Raw genomic sequence first — 20,081 nt, 5'->3', positions numbered from 1 at the left:
AGGGAACAGGTCCGTATGCAGTAGTGTATGAAGCTGTCTCCTCTGAGGCTGTTTAACAGGCTGTGTCATTAGCGTGGACTCAATCAGAGGTAAGAGAAGAGGGGATCTGCTGGTGTGTGTTTAACGACACAGTATGAGGAGTGTGTTCTCACCCTGGAGCACCTCTTTGGCCTGCAGGAGTGTGTGGACCTGCAGTTGAAGCTGTGAGCGCTGGACCCCAAGGACAGAGACACGATCCTGAATGTCACTCAGCTGCTGCTGCAGACTCCCACTCAGACCCCTACAGACATCATCATCATCATCATCCTCAACTACATCATCATCATTTACAGCACAAGAATAACATCATAAATATCAATAAAACAAAAGCATCAATCACAACAATAATAACATTATTATACTGACATTATCTGCTTTCAGTGCTTCAAATATTTCTCACACACACACACACACACACATTCAGCCAGGGGAGTTTACCGTAGCTTGTCTCTGTCCTTCTTTATCTCGTCCTTCTCTCTCTCAACAGCATTCACCCTCTCCTCCAGCTGCTCTCTCTCTCTCTCCACCTCCTCTCTCTCTCTCTCCGCTCTCCTTTCTCGCTCCGCCGCTCGGCCCAGCTCCACCTGCGCTTCACCCAGATTATCACACACCTCCCTGTACTGCTCACACAGCTCCAACACACACACACCCACAACCAGAGTGTGTATATATACACACATACATACACACACACACACACACACACACACACAATATTTAGAAGGAAATAAGTATTTCACGCCCCACTGACTTTAAAAGTTTTCATACAAAAGAAAAACTGAGAAAATTACATAAAATAAGAAAAAAAATGTACTTGAATTTCATTGAAGGAAATAAAGTATTTGACCCCCCAGTAAAACATCATTTAATACTTGGTGGCAAAACCCTTGTTGGCGAGCACAGCAGTCAGACGCTTCTTGTAGGTTTGCACACACTTCACTTCAGGAGTCATTCTGGCCCACTCCTCTCTGCAGATCATCTCCAAATCCTTAAGGTTTTTAGGCGTGCATTTGGAAACGTGAAGCTTCAGCTCTCCAGAGATTTTCTATGGGATTGAGGTCAGGGGACTGGCTAGGCCATTCCATGACCCTGATATGCTTCTTATGGAGCCACTCCTGTGTTTCCTTGGCTGTATGTTTTGGCTCGTTGTCGTGCTGGAAGACCCATCCACGACCCATTTTCAGTGCCCTGGCAGAGGCAGGGAGGTTGTCACCCAGGACAGCTCTTTAGTCTTGCCCATGGTGGAGATGTTGGAGTGTCACCGAGTCTCTTGGCAGGTGGCCTTTTACACAGGTGACAATTTGGGACAGGTGTCTCTCATGCAGGTAACGACTTCACTGAGATGAGGGTGTGTCAGTGGTCTGTGGGAGTCCACATTAGTCATGTTTTTTAGGAGATCAAGTACTTAGTTTCCTCAATGAAATGCAAAATATTATTTTTTTATTTAAATATTATTTCATTTTCTAGATTTTCTTTTTGATAGTCCATCTCTCACTGCTAAAATGAAGCTCCCATAAAAATCGTAGACTGTTTCATTATTTGTCAGAGTACAAACTTTCAGTATCAGTGGGGGATCAAATTCTTATTTCCTCCACTGTGTATGTGTGTATGTATATATATATATATATATATATATATATATATATATATATATATATATATATATATATATATATATAGAGAGAGAGAGAGAGAGGGAGAGAGAGAGAGTAGTGGAGAATCTTAACTAATGCAGTTTTCTTTAGGGACTACTTTCTGTAGCCGCACTACACCCTGCAGCATGTATCCCTCCACCATTTTAATGATCTGATTTTAAAAGCAGGTTCTAGAGCCGAGCTCTTCTCAGAACTCTGGTAGAACCGTGTCTCAGGCATCAGGCAGCGTCTTCATCACCATTAGGTGAAGAACTTTCTGTGAGGAGCTTTTAGTAGAGCTTCAGACGTCTGCTTCCCTTCACTTCCACTGTAGAACCACAGCTCTGACTGGAGGAGCTTATCTAGAACCTCCACTGTAGAACTCCAGCTCTGACTGGGGGAGCTTATCTAGAACCAAGCATTTCACACCAAACCCCACTCTGGATGAGTCTGTTCTCTCTCTACCTGTTCATTCTTCTCTCTCTCCTCAGTTAGAGCAGAGGTCTCTCGCTCCCGCTTCTCTCTCAGTGTCTGTATCTCTCTCTGCAGCTCTCTCTCTTTATCTCGGAGATGCTGAAGGACATGCAGCTCCTCCTCCCTGCCAACCCTGAAACACACACAGCCCATCACCTGTAATGCAATCTGAATTTTTAGGGTCCACTTTTAAATGGTGCAGCAGGGACATTCTGGTGCCCACAGGGTCAGACCTTAACTCTGCTGTTTCCATGGTAACAGCCTTCAGCTCCCTCTGCAGAGCTGCCACCTCGGAGCTGAACTTCTGCAGCTTCACCTGTGCTTCAGACACCTCCTCCTCCAGCTACACAAACACACACACACACACACGGGACTGGTTCAGAACCATTTTTCCATGTCTGTTTTGGTGTGTGTGTGTGTGTGTGTGTGTGTGTATACACTATATATTAACCTGCAGCATGCGGATGTTGAGCTCCCCCTTATCCTGGACCAGGGCTTCGTTTAGGGCAGACATTTTCTCCAGAGCATCTCTCACATCTGCAGCTTCTCTCTTCAGGAGAGTGTGAGCGGAGGAGAGCGACAGCAGAGACTGACGAGCCTGAGAGAGAGAGAGAGAGACAGGAAGGGAGAGAGAGAGAGAGAGACCGAGAGAGGGAAAGGAAGGGAGAGAGAGGAAGAGAGAGAGAGAGAGAGAGAGAGAGAGAGAGAGAGAGAGAAAGGAAGAGAGAGAGACCAAGAGAGAGAGAGAGAGAGAGAGAGAGAGAGAGAGAGAGAGAGAGAGAGACAGGGAGAACAATATGTAATTCAATCATCAATCATTCATTTAAGCAGCAGCTCCACAGTGTCCAGCAGAGGGAGCTGTGATGTTTAAGGGGTTGATCAGCAGTGAAGGTGGTGTGGGTCAGTGCGTGGAGCTGGGGTGGAGCTGGGGTGGAGCTTTCTGTGTCTCTCAGCCTGTTTACCCTCAGCAGGGCATCCTTATTTTCCTCCGCCTCCTTCTCTGCACGTGATCTGCCCAGCCGCTCGCTCTCCAGCGCTCCCTGCAGGCTGTACAGCTCCACGCGGCTGTGGCTCTCTCTTTCACGCAGCTGTGTGTTTTCCAGAAGCTCCTCCTCCACACTGAAACACCACAGATGTCCATTCATTACAGTAGTTTAGCCCCACCCATTCAGCCGACAGCAGTGTAGCCCCACCCATTCAGCCGACAGCAGTGTAGCCCCACCCATTCAGCCAACAACAGTGTAGCCCCACCCATTCAGCCTACAGCAGTGTAGCCCCACCCATTCAGCCTACAGCAGTGTAGCCCCACCCATTCACCCTACAGCAGTGTAGCCCCACCCATTCACCCTACAGCAGTGTAGCCCCACCCATTCAGCCAACAACAGTGTAGCCCCACCCATTCACCCTACAGCAGTGTAGCCCCACCCATTCAGCCGACAGCAATTTAGCCCCACCCATTCAGCCGACAGCAGTGTAGCCCCACCCATTCAGCCGACAGCAGTGTAGCCCCACCCATTCAGCCGACAGCAGTGTAGCCCCACCCATTCAGCCGACAGCAGTGTAGCCCCACCCATTCACCCTACAGCAGTGTAGCCCCACCCATTCAGCCAACAACAGTGTAGCCCCACCCATTCACCCTACAGCAGTGTAGCCCCACCCATTCAGCCAACAACAGTGTAGCCCCACCCATTCAGCCAACAACAGTGTAGCCCCACCCATTCAGCCTACAGCAGTGTAGCCCCACCCATTCAGCCTACAGCAGTGTAGCCCCACCCATTCAGCCAACAACAGTGTAGCCCCACCCATTCAGCCTACAGCAGTGTGCACGTCACTAAGCAGAGGTGTGTGTGTGTGTGTGTGTTACCGTCTCTGTCTTGCTCTCTCCTGTTCTCTCCTCAGCTCCGCCTCCCTCCGCTCGCTCTCCTCCAGCTGCTTCTGTACACACACCACCACCTCCCTCTCACTCAAGACACAGAGACACACACACACAGACTTCAGTACAGACTGAAAGCGAGCAGATAAAGTGCTGAAGTAATATATATATATATATATGTGATTAAATATTAGCTAAAATGAATAATTTAGTAAATACAATGACGCTCAGGACGGAACGGATCAGTACCGGTGGAAATCGTGGGGGCAGTGTAGCCAAAAGTTCAAGTGAAACTCTGAGAAACTTCTTTCACTGCCTACATTACCACCACCTCCCACTACCTCCTCCAAAACCCTGAATGGGTGGGGCTAAATCCTGTAACCTGAAACAGCGGGTTTCTTACCTGCTGAGTTGTGTGTTAGTGTGCTGTAACTCCGCCTCTCTGATGCTGAGCTGATCCTCTAACTCCACCCTCTTTTTCTCCAGCTCTGCGATTCGCTGATCCAGTGAGTGTGTTTCCAGCTTTATCCTCTGTAAACTCTCTTCAGCCTCCTAACACACACACACACACACACACACACACACACACACACACACACACACACACACACACTCTTCAGAAAGCTGTAAATCCCTCTGTCTGTATATCACTGACTGTTATGCAGACTAACCTGCAGCTCCTGGTGCCTCCACTGGAGGACGCTCTCAGCCTGAGCGATAATAGCCAGTATGCCAGGCAGACCATTAGTAACATGGTCACACACACTGGACTGTCCCTCTAGCTTGTGAGAACTGAGCACCCTGTACTGGACATCAGGAAACACACACCACCCAGTTTAACACATTTACCCCCTTCACTAAAGTCAGACCTCAGAGAACCGCTGTTTTAAGACTGGATCCTGTGGTTCTGCTGAAACTGCAGCAAAACGCTGCTGAAGCTCTGCGTGAGGGTCAGTGGAGTGACCTACCAGCTTTCTGACAGCCTGCTGGACCGACTCTAGGTTCCTCTCAGTCTCTCTGCTTTTCTCCCTCTCCTCCTCCTCTCTCCGTCTCCTCTCCTCCTCCTCCTCTCTCCGTCTCCTCTCCTTCTCCTCCTCCTCCTCTCTCCGTCTCCTCTCCTTCTCCTCCTCCTCCTCTCTCTGTCTCCTCTCCTTCTCCTCCTCCTCCTCTCTCTGTCTCCTCTCCCTCTCCTCCTCCTCCTCTCTCCGTCTCCTCTCCCTCTCCTCCTCCTCCTCCTCTCGCCATCTCCTATCTCGCTCCCCCTCCTCCTCCCGCCTCTGTCTCTCGCTCTCCAGAGCTTGGACTGCCACTGTTAACTCCTCGATCCTGTAAACAGCAAGAACACCACGTCAGCATCAACACACTCCCTCACTCTGAAACTCTCTCATAATCACAGCTCCTCTCCTCTTCCACTGCACTCGCGGTCTGATTCTCAGGTCTGTATGTCTGCAACGCAGGACACGATCATGAAGTCCCGCATTTCACAGTTTTCAAATCATCTTCTCACACAGACTAAAGATAAAAAAAGCCTTTTTTGATTGAATACTTCTGACAGTCTGACAGTGTGGACAGTGCGCAGTCTGACAGTGTGGACAGTCTGACAGTGTGGACAGTGCGCAGTCTGACAGTGTGGACAGTCTGACAGTGTGGACAGTGCGCAGTCTGACAGTGTGGACAGTGCGCAGTCGGACAGTGTGGACAGTCGGACAGTGTGGACAGTGCGGACAGTGCGCAGTCTGACAGTGTGGACAGTGCGCAGTCGGACAGTGTGGACAGTCGGACAGTGTGGACAGTGCGGACAGTGCGCAGTCTGACAGTGTGGACAGTGCGCAGTCTGACAGTGTGGACAGTGCGCAGTCGGACAGTGTGGACAGTCGGACAGTGTGGACAGTGCGGACAGTGCGCAGTCTGACGGTGTGGACAGTGTGCAGTCTGACGGTGTGGACAGTGTGGACAGTCTGACAGTGTGGACAGTGCACAGTCTGACAGTGTGGACAGTCTGACAGTGTGGACAGTGCGCAGTCTGACAGTGTGGACAGTCTGACAGTGTGGACAGTGCGCAGTCTGACCAGCGTGGACAGTCTGACCAGCGTGGACAGTCTGACCAGCGTGGACAGCTTCCTGGTTTATTATGGTGTGTGTGTTTGGTCTCCAGTCCGACCGTCCTGCTGTACCGAGCTGGGTTTGTACAGCAGGTTGGAAACTCGGAGGCTAAACGCTGGCGTGTACTGGTTGTGCACGGACAAGAGAACGTTGCTTTTGCCTGATTGGCCAGTGCAGCTATATGTAATTTACATAAAGGTTTAAGCTAGCTCAGTTTTTCTTGCCACAACATGAGTTGTTTGTGCAGCCGGCTATCCCACAATACCTGTGCATTTTCTTGCTACTGATGGTTAAAAAAAAAATGAACGGAGGCGAAATCTCGGCTGACGAATTCATGAGCCATGGACACGTAGCGTTCTGCTCCTGCACCTTTACTGTGCCCTGTACGGTAAAGTGCTGTAGGCTGAGAGGGCGGGGTTAAAGTGCTGTAGGCTGAGAGGGCAGGGCTAAAGTGCTGTAGGCTGAGAGGGCGGGGCTAAAGTGCTGTAGGCTGAGAGGGCGGGGCTAAAGTGCTGTAGGCTGAATGTGCGAATGCACCAACCTGGTCCTGAGCTGCTGGGTGTCGTCCTCCTGGTCATCTGAGCCAGCTTCCCGGTCCAGTTCTTCCAGGGTCATCGGACCCGTGGAGGAGGAAAGTGGGGAGGGGCGGGCCACCACAGGAGGGAAACTCAGAGAGAACAATGTGGACGACAGACGAGAAAACTCCGCCCTCAACTCCCATAGGTCCCTGATCAACACAAACAACCAATCACAGCTGAGATTTACACAAGACATAACTTTAGACACTAACCATCCGCACACTGTTCACCCTCACACCTCCACTGACAGTCCTCCCCTGTACATTACACCATCACCTCGGAGTTCAATCAGGTAATTACACAATTAAATACAATTACATCACTGACTTCAATTATATCAAACCAACATCACACGGCAACTTAAACATTAAGTAATGGAGTAAAATCATCAAATGAATTAACATTTCAATTAGTGATCTGCGCGTGGAGCGGTTAGCCTGCTCGCTAACAGCTAACAGAAGCAGTGCTCTGCGTTATTCAGAATAGCTCCTGGATCTGTGTGTTAATCAGACGGTTCTCGGTCCTCCTCACTTGTCTGTGGCAGTTTTTACAGTGTGGCACTGTCGCCTCAGAGACACCGCTTTACCCCACAGCATCATCAGCCTGGACCGCTCTGCAGATACACAACCAACCAGGACCTGCAGCGCACGCGCACACACACACACACACACACAAAATAAAGTAAGGAAATTTGTGTTTGGTAGATTCTTTCTTTGTTGCTTGTTGGCAGTAAATCCTAAACTGTTGGGAAGTCTGTTGATGTCTGTTTTAAATGGAGCCACATTTGTAGGAACATGCATTTGTGGACTGAGCAGCAGAGCTGAGTACGAAACAACTGCCAAATCCTCTCTGCCACACAGCTCATCCTGCCATCGACTGGGCTGGTGTTTGGTGGACTGGATGATTGAAGTCTGAAGAAATAAGACATATTAAATTTAACAATTCATTAACTGAACAAACAGGATCTTCTTGGGGTGTTGTCTTCTTGGGGGCACCCACTTCGCGGCCCGTCTCTGACATCCCCCCTTGTATGGGACTTGGCCTTCAGTTTGGAGATGGTACCAGGGCTCACTCCAAATAATGCTGCGACTTGGTTTTGCTTGAAGTGGCTCTATCGCACGGGCCCTTTCCAGATCAGCCAAACGCGGCATGCCGATTCTTGGAGCAGACACCTACTGACCACAGTGGCAGGGCCCATGCTCACCTAGGAGTACCAGAAGCTCAGAAATCAGCTGTGTGGCAATGGCAGAGAGGACACTCCACTCTACTGCTCATCCCACAAATGCATGTTCCTTACAAACGTGGCTCCTTTTAAAAGGGAAATTAACAAGTCAAGTGGGTTTATTGTCATTTCAACTACATACAGAGTACACAGTGAAACGAAACAACGTTCTTCCAGGACCATGGTGCAACATAGACAGTGCATACAAGACACAAGTGCAACACAAACAAACAAGTGCGGACAGAACACAAGTGCGGAACACTAGACTAGATTAGACTACAGAAGCAACAAAGAAATCATCTACCAAACACACCTTTCCTTACTTTTAGTGCTAAGTTTATATATATATATGTGTGACGCTGCTGAAGTTATATATATATATATATATATATATATATATATATATATATATATATATATATATATATATATACACATATATACATATATATATATATATATACATACACACACACACTTCAGCAGCAGCATCACCACTCTGCAGCTGCTTTATCACTGGACACATAGTGAGTGAAAAGATTAATGCTATGATTTTAAAATCTGATTTTAATGAATCATTTAATGCTTAAACTTTCAATTATGTGGAATTTGTTAGCAGTGTTCTGAGTAACAGGGTCACAATCAGTTTAGAAAAGGCACAGCATCCATTAACTTTTGACCAGAAGTACCTCTTTCTCTTTATGCCAATCAATCTCCCTCTGCCCCGCCTCTTCCACTGCTCTCGACCAATCTGTTGTCAGCTTTCTAAGGTCATCCTGCAGGGTTTGGTTGGCTTCTGCTGATTGGCTGAGCTGAGAGCGCAGTAAAGCGTTCACTTCCACCAGTGCTACACTTCTGAACTCACACACACACACACACACACACACACACAATATTAATATTAAAACTAACACTGAACAGCTGAATCTGCTGTTAAATCAGGAAAATAAGGAAAACAAATCACTTTTTATACATTATTATTATTATTATTAGGATTAGATTACTATATAGTTCTAGTTTAGATTAGGTTCTATCTCTAAATTAAATTAGACTATACATCATGTGTGTGTGTGTGTGTGTGTGTGTGCTGTAGATACACAGTGTACATTTACTCCAGTATTAAGGTACTGCACTTCAGTCTGTGAGCTGTTTCAGCAGAATACACCGCCCCGAGTTCTCAACCCTGCAGAGCCCAGCAGCTTCAGTCTCACATCACAGAGTCTCACGTGTCTAGGAGTTACAAACCCAGCTTGTTTTTATTTCAGGAACACGGTCAGGCCGGTCCTCTACAGGTAGTACTGTACTCTGCTCTGTACAGTAGACCATGTAGACAAGTCTTATTATATTATAATAACTTCTCATATTTAGGAAAGTTAGGTTTATCCACTCCGCTCTGTCACCATTTTAAACAGCTCTCTCACCTCTGCTGTTCCTCCTCCAGCCTGATGAGGGTGCTCTCCAAAGTGTTGCTGTGCTCATCCCGCAGCACTCTCTGCAAAACCACAGGAAATACCACAGAGCATGTTTAATAGTGCATAACACAACAATAATAATAATCTGCAATTAATGAATTTAGTATCAATATTAGACCAAAATCATTTTTTCAGGTAGAAATCAGTGGGTTACCTCTCTCGCCCTGCGCTCCCTCTCCTCAGTTAGAACCTGCTGCTCCAGCCGCTCACAGCGCGCCCTGTACTCCAACACCTACACACACACACACACACACACACACAGCACTGACGGGGGGCGTTGGGGAGGTACTGAAGGGGGGCTTTGGGGAGGCGCTGAAGGGGGGGGGGCGCTGGGGAAGCAGTAAATATGGTTAAGATCCAGTAAATGACTGCAATGGTTCAGACTGACCCACCTTGTGCTGCAGTTTGTGAATGAGCAGAGCCTGCCGAGCCTCCCTCTCTCGGCCCTCTCTCACTCTCCTCCTCCACTCTCTTTGATCACCATCCATTCCCAGCGATACGGAGGGGTCCACCACCTGAGAGAGCTACCCACACACACACACACACACACACACACACACACACACACACACACACACACACACACCTCATCATCATCATCATCATCATCATCTTCAAACCCACACTGATGCCACATCGGCCCACATCACACAATCAGGGATGCACAATGTTATCTGAATTATATCTGTATCGGCCGATAATTGCTTTTTAAAGAATCATCGTATTTGACCGATATGTATGGTAAGTAGGTATGGAGCGAGCACACTTTGGAGGAAGCAAAGTAAGAAACTTCAACACCACAAATTGAATCTGTTAGTTCAGCCGGTAGACCAGCTCCTCCAGAAATGTTATTATTATTATTATTATTCACTAGTTCATTTGAAAAAGAGGTTTAAAGCTGTGACCTCTGTAAGGACCAGTTAGCTAACTAAATGTGGCTAAACATTTTCCAGCTCCTCCAGAAATCAAAGACATTCCACAAAAACAACTGCAAATCAACAGCTGTTACAGCAAAGCTGGTGGAATTCGTTGCTCTCGATGATCAGCCCTTCTCTGTTCTGGAGGACATTGGGTTTCTACAGCTGCTCGAGCATCTTGAGCCACATTACACCATACCCAGCTGTCAGTATTTCCGACGTAGCCCTGCCGGAGCTGCACAACTTGGTAGCGACTCACATTCACAAGCTCAGTGACGAAAATGTGACCTCCATTAGCCTTACCATCTGCACATATGCACATCTGATGTGAGTCATGTGAGTATCCTTAGTTCATCCGCGCAGTGGAAAGACAACCATGTTGAGTTACAGAAGGCAGATTTGCATGCCCAGGTATGCTCTGCTCTGTGGCATTTAAAAAAATGTTTGAAACATGGAATATTTCTAAGGAGAAGGTTGATGTTGTACTGCGAGACAAAGCTCGTAACATCGTGAAAGCTATGGTGGCATGCAGGGTTCTGAGTTTGCCATGTACGGCCCACACATTACAGCTCGCTGTGAGCGACGGGGTGTTCTCCCAGCGCAGCATCTCGGATGTAGGACTGGCTGAAGGATAGTTGGCCATTTCAGACACTCGCATTTGGCCAGTTCTCGTCTAAAAAACATCCAGACAGAGTTGGGTATGCCGTCAAAGAGCTACAACAGGACGTTTCAACTAGATGGAACAGTACGTTCTACATGGTGCAAACCTTGCTAGAACAGAAGAGCAATTGGCGCTTATTCCGCAGATTGAGTTACCAGTTACTCTGACGGCTTCTCAGTGCCGTTTCATCGAAAACATAATCACACTCCTTCTCCACTTGAACAGGTGACCAGAGAGATTAGCCAATCTGAAGCCTCGGCATCAAACGGGATTCCCTCAGTCAGTGCATTAAAACGTCTGTTGACTAAAAGTGCTCACGCTGACTGTAAATCACGTTTCAGTGAGATTCACACGGATCCCCTGCACTGTGTCTTCATGTTATTTCTTCTTTCTTCTCTGTCTCTGTTCTTTATTAAGTACTAATTATGTAAAGCTGCTTTGTGACGACAACAGTTGTAAAAAGCTCTACAAATAAATTTGACTTGACTTGACTTGTGTCGCCACAACTGTAGCAGACGTGAAACTACAGGCACAAGAAATGTTCCAAACTCATATGGAGAAAGCATCGAGGGAGCGAACAGAGCAAACAAGCAAGCCACAGCTTGACCGCCCACAAGAGAAGAGAGCTAGAACAGAGGCCGAGCAGAAATTCTCTCTCTTTGATATGTATAACAAAATTCTTGAAGAAACGCAGACACCTGAAGAAAACACTCAGAGAGCACACAATTATTCAAAAATAATTGGCTACAATATGAATGTAATATGCTCGTTTCAAATGTGGACATTATTAACACATTAATAAAATATGGCAGCAAAAATTGCCTTTTTATTACATTTTATTAGTCTTGTTCAGGTGCAGGGATTCCGGTCAGAGGCTCAAATACCAAGGAATGAAAGCCCACTGCAGTCCTGGAATAACAACAAGAGTCGATTCCCTACTGATGCCAAAATAGCGTGCAAGTTCCTGTCAGCTCTGTGCGCTAGCTTTGACTGTGAGAGGTTATTCAGTGCAAACAGCAATGTGATTAATAATTAAAGCCGAGATGCTTCTGTATTCGTTAAGAAAAACCTTCCTCTCGTTCTTCAAAAATAGACTGACGGAAAAATACTGACTCGGATTCTTCCACCTCAAACAGCGTGGAGAAGCAGAAGGTCAGTGCTGAAGGCTTCTTATTTCTGTGTACTGAAACAAGGTCAACTGGTGTTTCTTAACGTCCATCTATTTCATCATTAGTTTGAGTAAATCTATTATTTTATTTAACTTATTTATTTAAAACACTTTGATTTGATTTATGTATTATTAGTTTATATAGAGCTATTATCTATTATTATTCACTAGTTCATTTGAAAAAGAGGTTTAAAGCTGTGACCTCTGTAAGGACCAGTTAGCTAACTAAATGTGGCTAAACATTTTCTCGGGAGACACTTTTCATTTCATTGTCATTTCATTGTTTGCATACAGTTGAAAGCTAAAATGTTAAAATAAATGTTACATTTTAATTATAATGTTAAACCGGGCTGTCTAATCTCTCTGTAAGTTATAAATATGTATATTGGCATCTGCATCTGTAGATATGTAAGTGTGTAATATCGGCATCGGCCCAAAATTCCCATATCGGTGCATCCCTACACACAAGCAATCTTTACAGAGAAAGTTCATATTTATTCAGATTAAAGTGACAGTTCAGTCAAAAATTAACCTTACCCACCAACCTCCCAAACTCCACTGTACCTCACCAATTAGCACTGGAACCAGAGTGTAACTTGTGCTCTACTGAAGTGAAAAGTGAGGGGCGTGTTTTGACTGTCACGGTTGGGTTTTCCTCACCCGGTCGGTTAGTGCTTCCGTTCGTGACTGGAGTTCCTCTCTCTCCGCTCGGCTCACTGCAAGCTCCTCTTCCAGTCGGGATAACTCCTCCCTCAGCTCCACCCGCTCATCCTCCCAGCCAATCAACACCTCAGACTCCATCTTTCAGCACCTGTTAAATCAAAAGGTTTTTTTAAATAAGTTCTTCTGCTGCTACACGGAACATTTACAGAAGCTTTCCTTTAATGCAAATAACCATTAAAGCAAGAAAAAGGTTCTTTTAGTCATGATTCTAGATACTGTAGAACACTCCAGACCCACCATCACATCTACAACACACTCCTGACTGACCCACCATCACATCTACAGTACACTCCAGACCCACCATCACATCTACAGTACACTCCTGACTGACCCACCATCACATCTACAGTACACTCCAGACCCACCATCACATCTACAGTACACTCCTGACTGACCCACCATCACATCTACAGTACACTCCTGACTGACCCACCATCACATCTACAGCACACTGCTGACTGACCCACCATCACATCTACAGCACACTGCTGACTGACCCACCATCACATCTACAGCACACTCCTGACTGACCCACCATCACATCTACAGTACGCTCCTGACCCACCATCACATCTACAGTACACTCCTGACTGACCCACCATCACATCTACAGCACACTGCTGACTGACCCACCATCACATCTACAGTACACTCCTGACTGACCCACCATCACATCTACAGCACACTCCTGACTGACCCACCATCACATCTACAGTACGCTCCTGACCCACCATCACATCTACAGCACACTCCTGACTGACCCACCATCACATCTACAGTACACTCCTGACTGACCCACCATCACATCTACAGTACACTCCTGACTGACCCACCATCACATCTACAGTACACTCCTGACTGACCCACCATCACATCTACAGTACACTCCTGACCCACCATCACATCTAAAGCACGCTCCTGACTGACCCACCATCACATCTACAGTACGCTCCTGACCCACCATCACATCTACAGCACACTCCTGACTGACCCACCATCACATCTACAGCACACTCCTGACTGACCCACCATCACATCTACAGTACACTCCTGACTGACCCACCATTAGATCTACAGTACACTCCTGACCCACCATCACATGTACAGTACACTCCTGACCCACCATCACATGTACAGTACACTCCTGACCCACCATCACATCTAAAGCACGCTCCTGACTGACCCACCATCACATCTACAGTACGCTCCTGACCCACCATCACATCTACAGTACGCTCCTGACCCACCATCACATCTAAAGCACGCTCCTGACTGACCCACCATCACATCTACAGTACGCTCCTGACCCACCATCACATCTACAGTACACTCCTGACTGACCCACCATCACATCTACAGTACACTCCTGACTGACCCACCATCACATCTACAGCACACTCCTGACCCACCATCACATCTAAAGCACGCTCCTGACTGACCCACCATCACATCTACAGTACGCTCCTGACTGACCCACCATCACATCTACAGTACGCTCCTGACCCACCATCACATGTACAGTACACTCCTGACCCACCATCACATCTAAAGCACGCTCCTGACTGACCCACCATCACATCTACAGTACGCTCCTGACCCACCATCACATCTACAGTACACTCCTGACTGACCCACCACCACATCTACAGTACACTCCTGACTGACCCACCATCACATCTACAGCACGCTCCTGACTGACCCACCATCACATCTACAGCACGCTCCTGACTGACCCACCATTAGATCTACAGCACACTCCTGACCCACCATCACATCTACAGCACACTCCTGACTGACCCACCATCACATCTACAGCACACTCCTGACTGACCCACCATCACATCTACAGCACGCTCCTGACTGACCCACCATCACATCTACAGCACGCTCCTGACTGACCCACCATCACATCTACAGCACGCTCCTGACTGACCCACCATTAGATCTACAGCACACTCCTGACCCACCATCACATCTACAGCACGCTCCTGACCCACCATCACATCTACAGCACACTCCTGACTGACCCACCATCACATCTACAGCACACTCCTGACTGACCCACCATCACATCTACAGTACGGTCCTGACCCACCATCACATCTACAGGACACTTTTTTGGGGGTCTTAGTTACAGTAGCAATGTGTGGTACTACCTCCACCATGTTTGGAAGCTGTACTTTAGCCAGGCTAGCTTTCACTGTGATATGAATCTGATCTGCTATAACGCCACCTAGAGGAGATTCAGAGAATATAGGAGTGAATTCTGGGACTTCTACACACACCTCAGTCATCACACACACACTGTTAGGGTACAGAAAGAGTCTTTAGGGGGCATCTGGAGGAATGTCTGCTGGATTGGTGGTAAAACTGGTGTATGGTGTTGCTATGGGAACAGGAGATCAGTGAAAGCAGCAGTTCCCGGAGCGGAAATGTTAACGATGAGGGTGAGGGTGTGTGTGTGTGACTCACCTGCCCTTCAGCACAGCCTTCCTTTACACTACAGCTCGTCTGATTACCTCAGAAACCAGCGCGTGAACCAGACTGACCAGGAACGAGCACAGATAACTACAGAGTCAAACAGAGTCAAACAGCAGTAAATAACAGAGTCAAACAGAGTCAAACAGAGTCAAACAGAGTCAAACAGCAGGAAATAACAGAGTCAAACAGAGTCAAACAGAGTCAAACAGCAGGAAATAACAGAGTCAAACAGAGTCAAACAGCAGGAAATAACAGAGTCAAACAGAGTCAAACAGCAGGAAATAACAGAGTCAAACAGCAGGAAATAACAGAGTCAAACAGAGTCAAACAGAGTCAAACAGCAGTAAATAACAGAGTCAAACAGCAGGAAATAACAGAGTCAAACAGAGTCAAACAGCAGGAAATAACAGAGTCAAACAGAGTCAAACAGCAGGAAATAACAGAGTCAAACAGAGTCAAACAGCAGTAAATAACAGAGTCAAACAGAGTCAAACAGCAGGAAATAACAGAGTCAAACAGAGTCAAACAGAGTCAAACAGCAGGAAATAACAGAGTCAAACAGAGTCAAACAGAGTCAAACAGAGTCAAACAGCAGTAAATAACAGAGTCAAACAGCAGGAAATAACAGAGTCAAACAGAGTCAAACAGCAGTAAATAACAGAGTCAAACAGAGTCAAACAGCAGGAAATAACAGAGTCAAACAGAGTCAAACAGAGTCAAACAGAGTCAAACAGCAGGAAATAACAGAGTCAAACAGCAGGAAATAACAGAGTCAAACAGAGTCAAACAGCAGGAAATAACAGAGTCAAACAGAGTCAAACAGCAGGAAATAACAGAGTCAAACAGAATCAAACAGCAGTAAATAACAGAGTCAAACAGAGTCAAACAGAGTCAAACAGCAGGAAATAACAGAGTCAAACAGAGTCAAACAGAATCAAACAGCAGTAAATAACAGAGTCAAACAGCAGGAAATAACAGAGTCAAACAGAGTCAAACAGAGTCAAACAGAGTCAAACAGCAGGAAATAACAGAGTCAAACAGAATCAAACAGCAGGAAATAACAGAGTCAAACAGAGTCAAACAGAATCAAACAGCAGTAAATAACAGAGTCAAACAGCAGTAAATAACAGAGTCAAACAGAGTCAAACAGCAGGAAATAACAGAGTCAAACAGAGTCAAACAGAGTCAAACAGCAGGAAATAACAGAGTCAAACAGAGTCAAACAGCAGTAAATAACAGAGTCAAACAGAGTCAAACAGAGTCAAACAGCAGTAAATAACAGAGTCAAACAGAGTCAAACAGAGTCAAACAGCAGGAAATAACAGAGTCAAACAGCAGTAAATAACAGAGTCAAACAGAGTCAAACAGAGTCAAACAGCAGGAAATAACAGAGTCAAACAGAGTCAAACAAAATCAAACAGCAGGAAATAACAGAGTCAAACAGAGTCAAACAGAATCAAACAGAATCAAACAGCAGTAAATAACAGAGTCAAACAGAGTCAAACAGAGTCAAACAGAGTCAAACAGCAGGAAATAACAGAGTCAAACAGAGTCAAACAAAATCAAACAGCAGGAAATAACAGAGTCAAACAGAATCAAACAGAATCAAACAGAATCAAACAGCAGTAAATAACAGAGTCAAACAGAGTCAAACAGAGTCAAACAGAGTCAAACAGCAGGAAATAACAGAGTCAAACAGAGTCAAACAAAATCAAACAGCAGTAAATAACAGAGTCAAACAGAGTCAAACAGAGTCAAACAGAGTCAAACAGCAGGAAATAACAGAGTCAAACAGAGTCAAACAGCAGTAAATAACAGAGTCAAACAGAGTCAAACAGAGTCAAACAGCAGGAAATAACAGAGTCAAACAGAGTCAAACAGAGTCAAACAGCAGGAAATAACAGAGTCAAACAGCAGGAAATAACAGAGTCAAACAGCAGGAAATAACAGAGTCAAACAGAGTCAAACAGCAGGAAATAACAGAGTCAAACAGAGTCAAACAGCAGGAAATAACAGAGTCAAACAGAGTCAAACAGCAGGAAATAACAGAGTCAAACAGCAGGAAATAACAGAGCGGTGGTTTAGCGGGGGAATGGGAATATCCCTCAGGGCTCGGGCGAGTGGTTTAGGGTGTGAAACAGCAGCGCTGGACTGTAAACGGTCTAAACCCGAGATCCAGCAGCGCTGGACTGCAAACGGCCTAAACCCGAGATCCAGCAGCGCTGGACTGCAAACGGCCTAAACCCGAGATCCAGCAGCGCTGGACTGCAAACGGTCTAAACCCGAGATCCAGCAGCGCTGGACTGCAAACGGTCTAAACCCGAGATCCAGCAGCGCTGGACTGCAAACGGTCTAAACCCGAGATCCAGCAGCGCTGGACTGCAAACGGTCTAAACCCGAGATCCAGCAGCGCTGGACTGCAAACGGCCTAAACCCGAGATCCAGCAGCGCTGGACTGTAAACGGTCTAAACCCGAGATCCAGCAGCGCTGGACTGCAAACGGTCTAAACCCGAGATCCAGCAGCGCTGGACTGCAAACGGCCTAAACCCGAGATCCAGCAGCGCTGGACTGCAAACGGCCTAAACCCGAGATCCAGCAGCGCTGGACTGCAAACGGCCTAAACCCGAGATCCAGCAGCGCTGGACTGCAAACGGCCTAAACCCGAGATCCGGCAGCGCTGGACTGTAAACGGCCTAAACCCGAGATCCGGCAGCGCTGGACTGTAAACGGCCTAAACCCGAGATCCGGCAGCGCTGGACTGTAAACGGCCTAAACCCGAGATCCGGCAGCGCTGGACTGTAAACGGCCTAAACCCGAGATCCGGCAGCGCTGGACTGTAAACGGCCTAAACCCGAGATCCGGCAGCGCTGGACTGTAAACGGCCTAAACCCGAGATCCGGCAGCGCTGGACTGTAAACGGCCTAAACCCGAGATCCGGCAGCGCTGGACTGTAAACGGCCTAAACCCGAGATCCGGCAGCGCTGGACTGTAAACGGTCTAAACCCGAGATCCGGCAGCGCTGGACTGTAAACGGTCTAAACCCGAGATCCGGCAGCGCTGGACTGTAAACGGTCTAAACCCGAGATCCGGCAGCGCTGGACTGTAAACGGTCTAAACCCGAGATCCAGCAGCGCTGGACTGCAAACGGCCTAAACCCGAGATCCAGCAGCGCTGGACTGTAAACGGCCTAAACCCGAGATCCAGCAGCGCTGGACTGTAAACGGTCTAAACCCGAGATCCAGCAGCGCTGGACTGCAAACGGCCTAAACCCGAGATCCAGCAGCGCTGGACTGTAAACGGTCTAAACCCGAGATCCAGCAGCGCTGGACTGCAAACGGTCTAAACCCGAGATCCAGCAGCGCTGGACTGCAAACGGTCTAAACCCGAGATCCAGCAGCGCTGGACTGCAAACGGTCTAAACCCGAGATCCAGCAGCGCTGGACTGCAAACGGTCTAAACCCGAGATCCAGCAGCGCTGGACTGCAAACGGTCTAAACCCGAGATCCAGCAGCGCTGGACTGCAAACGGTCTAAACCCGAGATCCAGCAGCGCTGGACTGCAAACGGTCTAAACCCGAGATCCAGCAGCGCTGGACTGCAAACGGTCTAAACTCGAGACTCAGGGTCAATAAATAAACAGTGTTAGCATTAGCAGCTCGGCTAACAGGGCAGCGGGAGCCGCGGAGCCGACCCGCCTCACTGTCAGAGTGTTTACCTGGACACTCCGCTCTCTCCATTGACCCTCATCACGTCCGTTCGCCGCCAGTCTGTTTACCAGCCCGCAGCGCTGGAGCTCATCGGTCCTGGGTGGGTTTGGGCTGCAGACCGGGCTCTGAGGAGGGACTCTTATTGTGAAAGGACAGAGCGGGAAGTTTCTCTGCGCGTCTCCGAGCAGCGCCACCTGGTGGACGGAGGCGCGCATGTATCGCTTGTATTTTTAGCAGGACAGAAAAGAAAGCACTGTTTATTAATCTGTGTTTATATAAAACTGCGTTTCATAAACTGAAGAAATCATACTTTACCATTACATTATTTAATACTAGAGTAGTATTAGTATTTTTATAAATCTTATAATAACAAAAAGAATTATAGAGCAGATGATAATGATCACTAATATATCATAAAATATATCAATGATGACGATGATGGGCCTTTATTGTCATGGTTACTTAAACAGTGGAACCAGTGCAGGGTTGGTGTGAATGGACAGGAGGCAGCAGGGGGGAGAGCAGTGCTACAGTACGTGCTTTTGTAGTTCTGCTCCTACACATCAGTCTGGGTATTAGGGTACATGGGACTAGGGGGTAGGGGACTAGGGTAGAGATTTGGGACTAGATGCATGTGTGTGTGTGTGTGTGCGCGCGCGCGTGTGTGTGTGGGACTGATCTGCTGTAAGCTGCTTATGACAGGATGTTCAGATTAGGATGTGAATGAATAGAGAGGTATTCTGAGGACCCTGCTGAGTGTGTGTGTGTGTGTGGAGTGTGTGTGCAGTGTGTGACCAATACCGGACAGTAAGAAGGTGTTTGGAGGACGTGTCGGGGGGATGTTGGGCTCCGGCACTCTGACTGAGGGAGAGTGACCCTGAGAACTGAACTGTTCTACAGCAGCTCTGCCTCGGGGGGGCTCGGAGTCGGGCTCGGCCTCCAGGTGAACAGCTCAGCCGGCTTTTCATTTCCCCATAATGTCTGAGCGAACAGTGAACAGCCGGCGTGATTCCTCATGCAATTATTATT

The 20,081-nt window shown here is 47.4% G+C and overlaps 1 protein-coding gene across 2 annotated transcripts in view; it reads right to left on the bottom strand.

Annotated features, from left to right (window-relative positions):
• LOC140560789 (uncharacterized) overlaps positions 1 to 19,193 on the bottom strand; it is a 29,866-nt gene extending 10,673 nt beyond the window's left edge. Inside the window, exons 1-19 of one of the 2 annotated variants that reach the window (XM_072685332.1) lie at positions 19,061 to 19,193; positions 15,337 to 15,432; positions 12,802 to 12,952; positions 9,788 to 9,919; positions 9,550 to 9,627; positions 9,345 to 9,415; positions 8,613 to 8,778; positions 7,233 to 7,339; positions 6,665 to 6,850; positions 4,989 to 5,346; positions 4,692 to 4,826; positions 4,424 to 4,572; positions 4,012 to 4,110; positions 3,110 to 3,266; positions 2,599 to 2,745; positions 2,381 to 2,490; positions 2,139 to 2,280; positions 478 to 671; positions 153 to 280 (exon numbers count right to left, since the gene is read on the bottom strand). In XM_072685332.1, coding sequence (XP_072541433.1) covers positions 153 to 280; positions 478 to 671; positions 2,139 to 2,280; positions 2,381 to 2,490; positions 2,599 to 2,745; positions 3,110 to 3,266; positions 4,012 to 4,110; positions 4,424 to 4,572; positions 4,692 to 4,826; positions 4,989 to 5,346; positions 6,665 to 6,850; positions 7,233 to 7,339; positions 8,613 to 8,778; positions 9,345 to 9,415; positions 9,550 to 9,627; positions 9,788 to 9,919; positions 12,802 to 12,942 — 2,500 coding nt within the window. In that variant the 5' untranslated portion in view covers positions 12,943 to 12,952; positions 15,337 to 15,432; positions 19,061 to 19,193. The remainder of the gene's footprint in view (positions 1 to 152; positions 281 to 477; positions 672 to 2,138; positions 2,281 to 2,380; positions 2,491 to 2,598; positions 2,746 to 3,109; positions 3,267 to 4,011; positions 4,111 to 4,423; positions 4,573 to 4,691; positions 4,827 to 4,988; positions 5,347 to 6,664; positions 6,851 to 7,232; positions 7,340 to 8,612; positions 8,779 to 9,344; positions 9,416 to 9,549; positions 9,628 to 9,787; positions 9,920 to 12,801; positions 12,953 to 15,336; positions 15,433 to 19,060) is intronic. The other variant, XM_072685333.1, reaches the window with a different exon arrangement.
• Positions 19,194 to 20,081: the final 888 nt, after the last annotated feature.

This window comes from Salminus brasiliensis, chromosome 8 (assembly GCF_030463535.1).
Source record: "Salminus brasiliensis chromosome 8, fSalBra1.hap2, whole genome shotgun sequence".
In the NCBI taxonomy this organism is placed as follows: domain Eukaryota; kingdom Metazoa; phylum Chordata; class Actinopteri; order Characiformes; family Bryconidae; genus Salminus; species Salminus brasiliensis.
The sequence above is the reverse complement of the archived record's forward strand: the minus strand, read 5'-3'. Positions and strand labels throughout refer to the sequence as shown.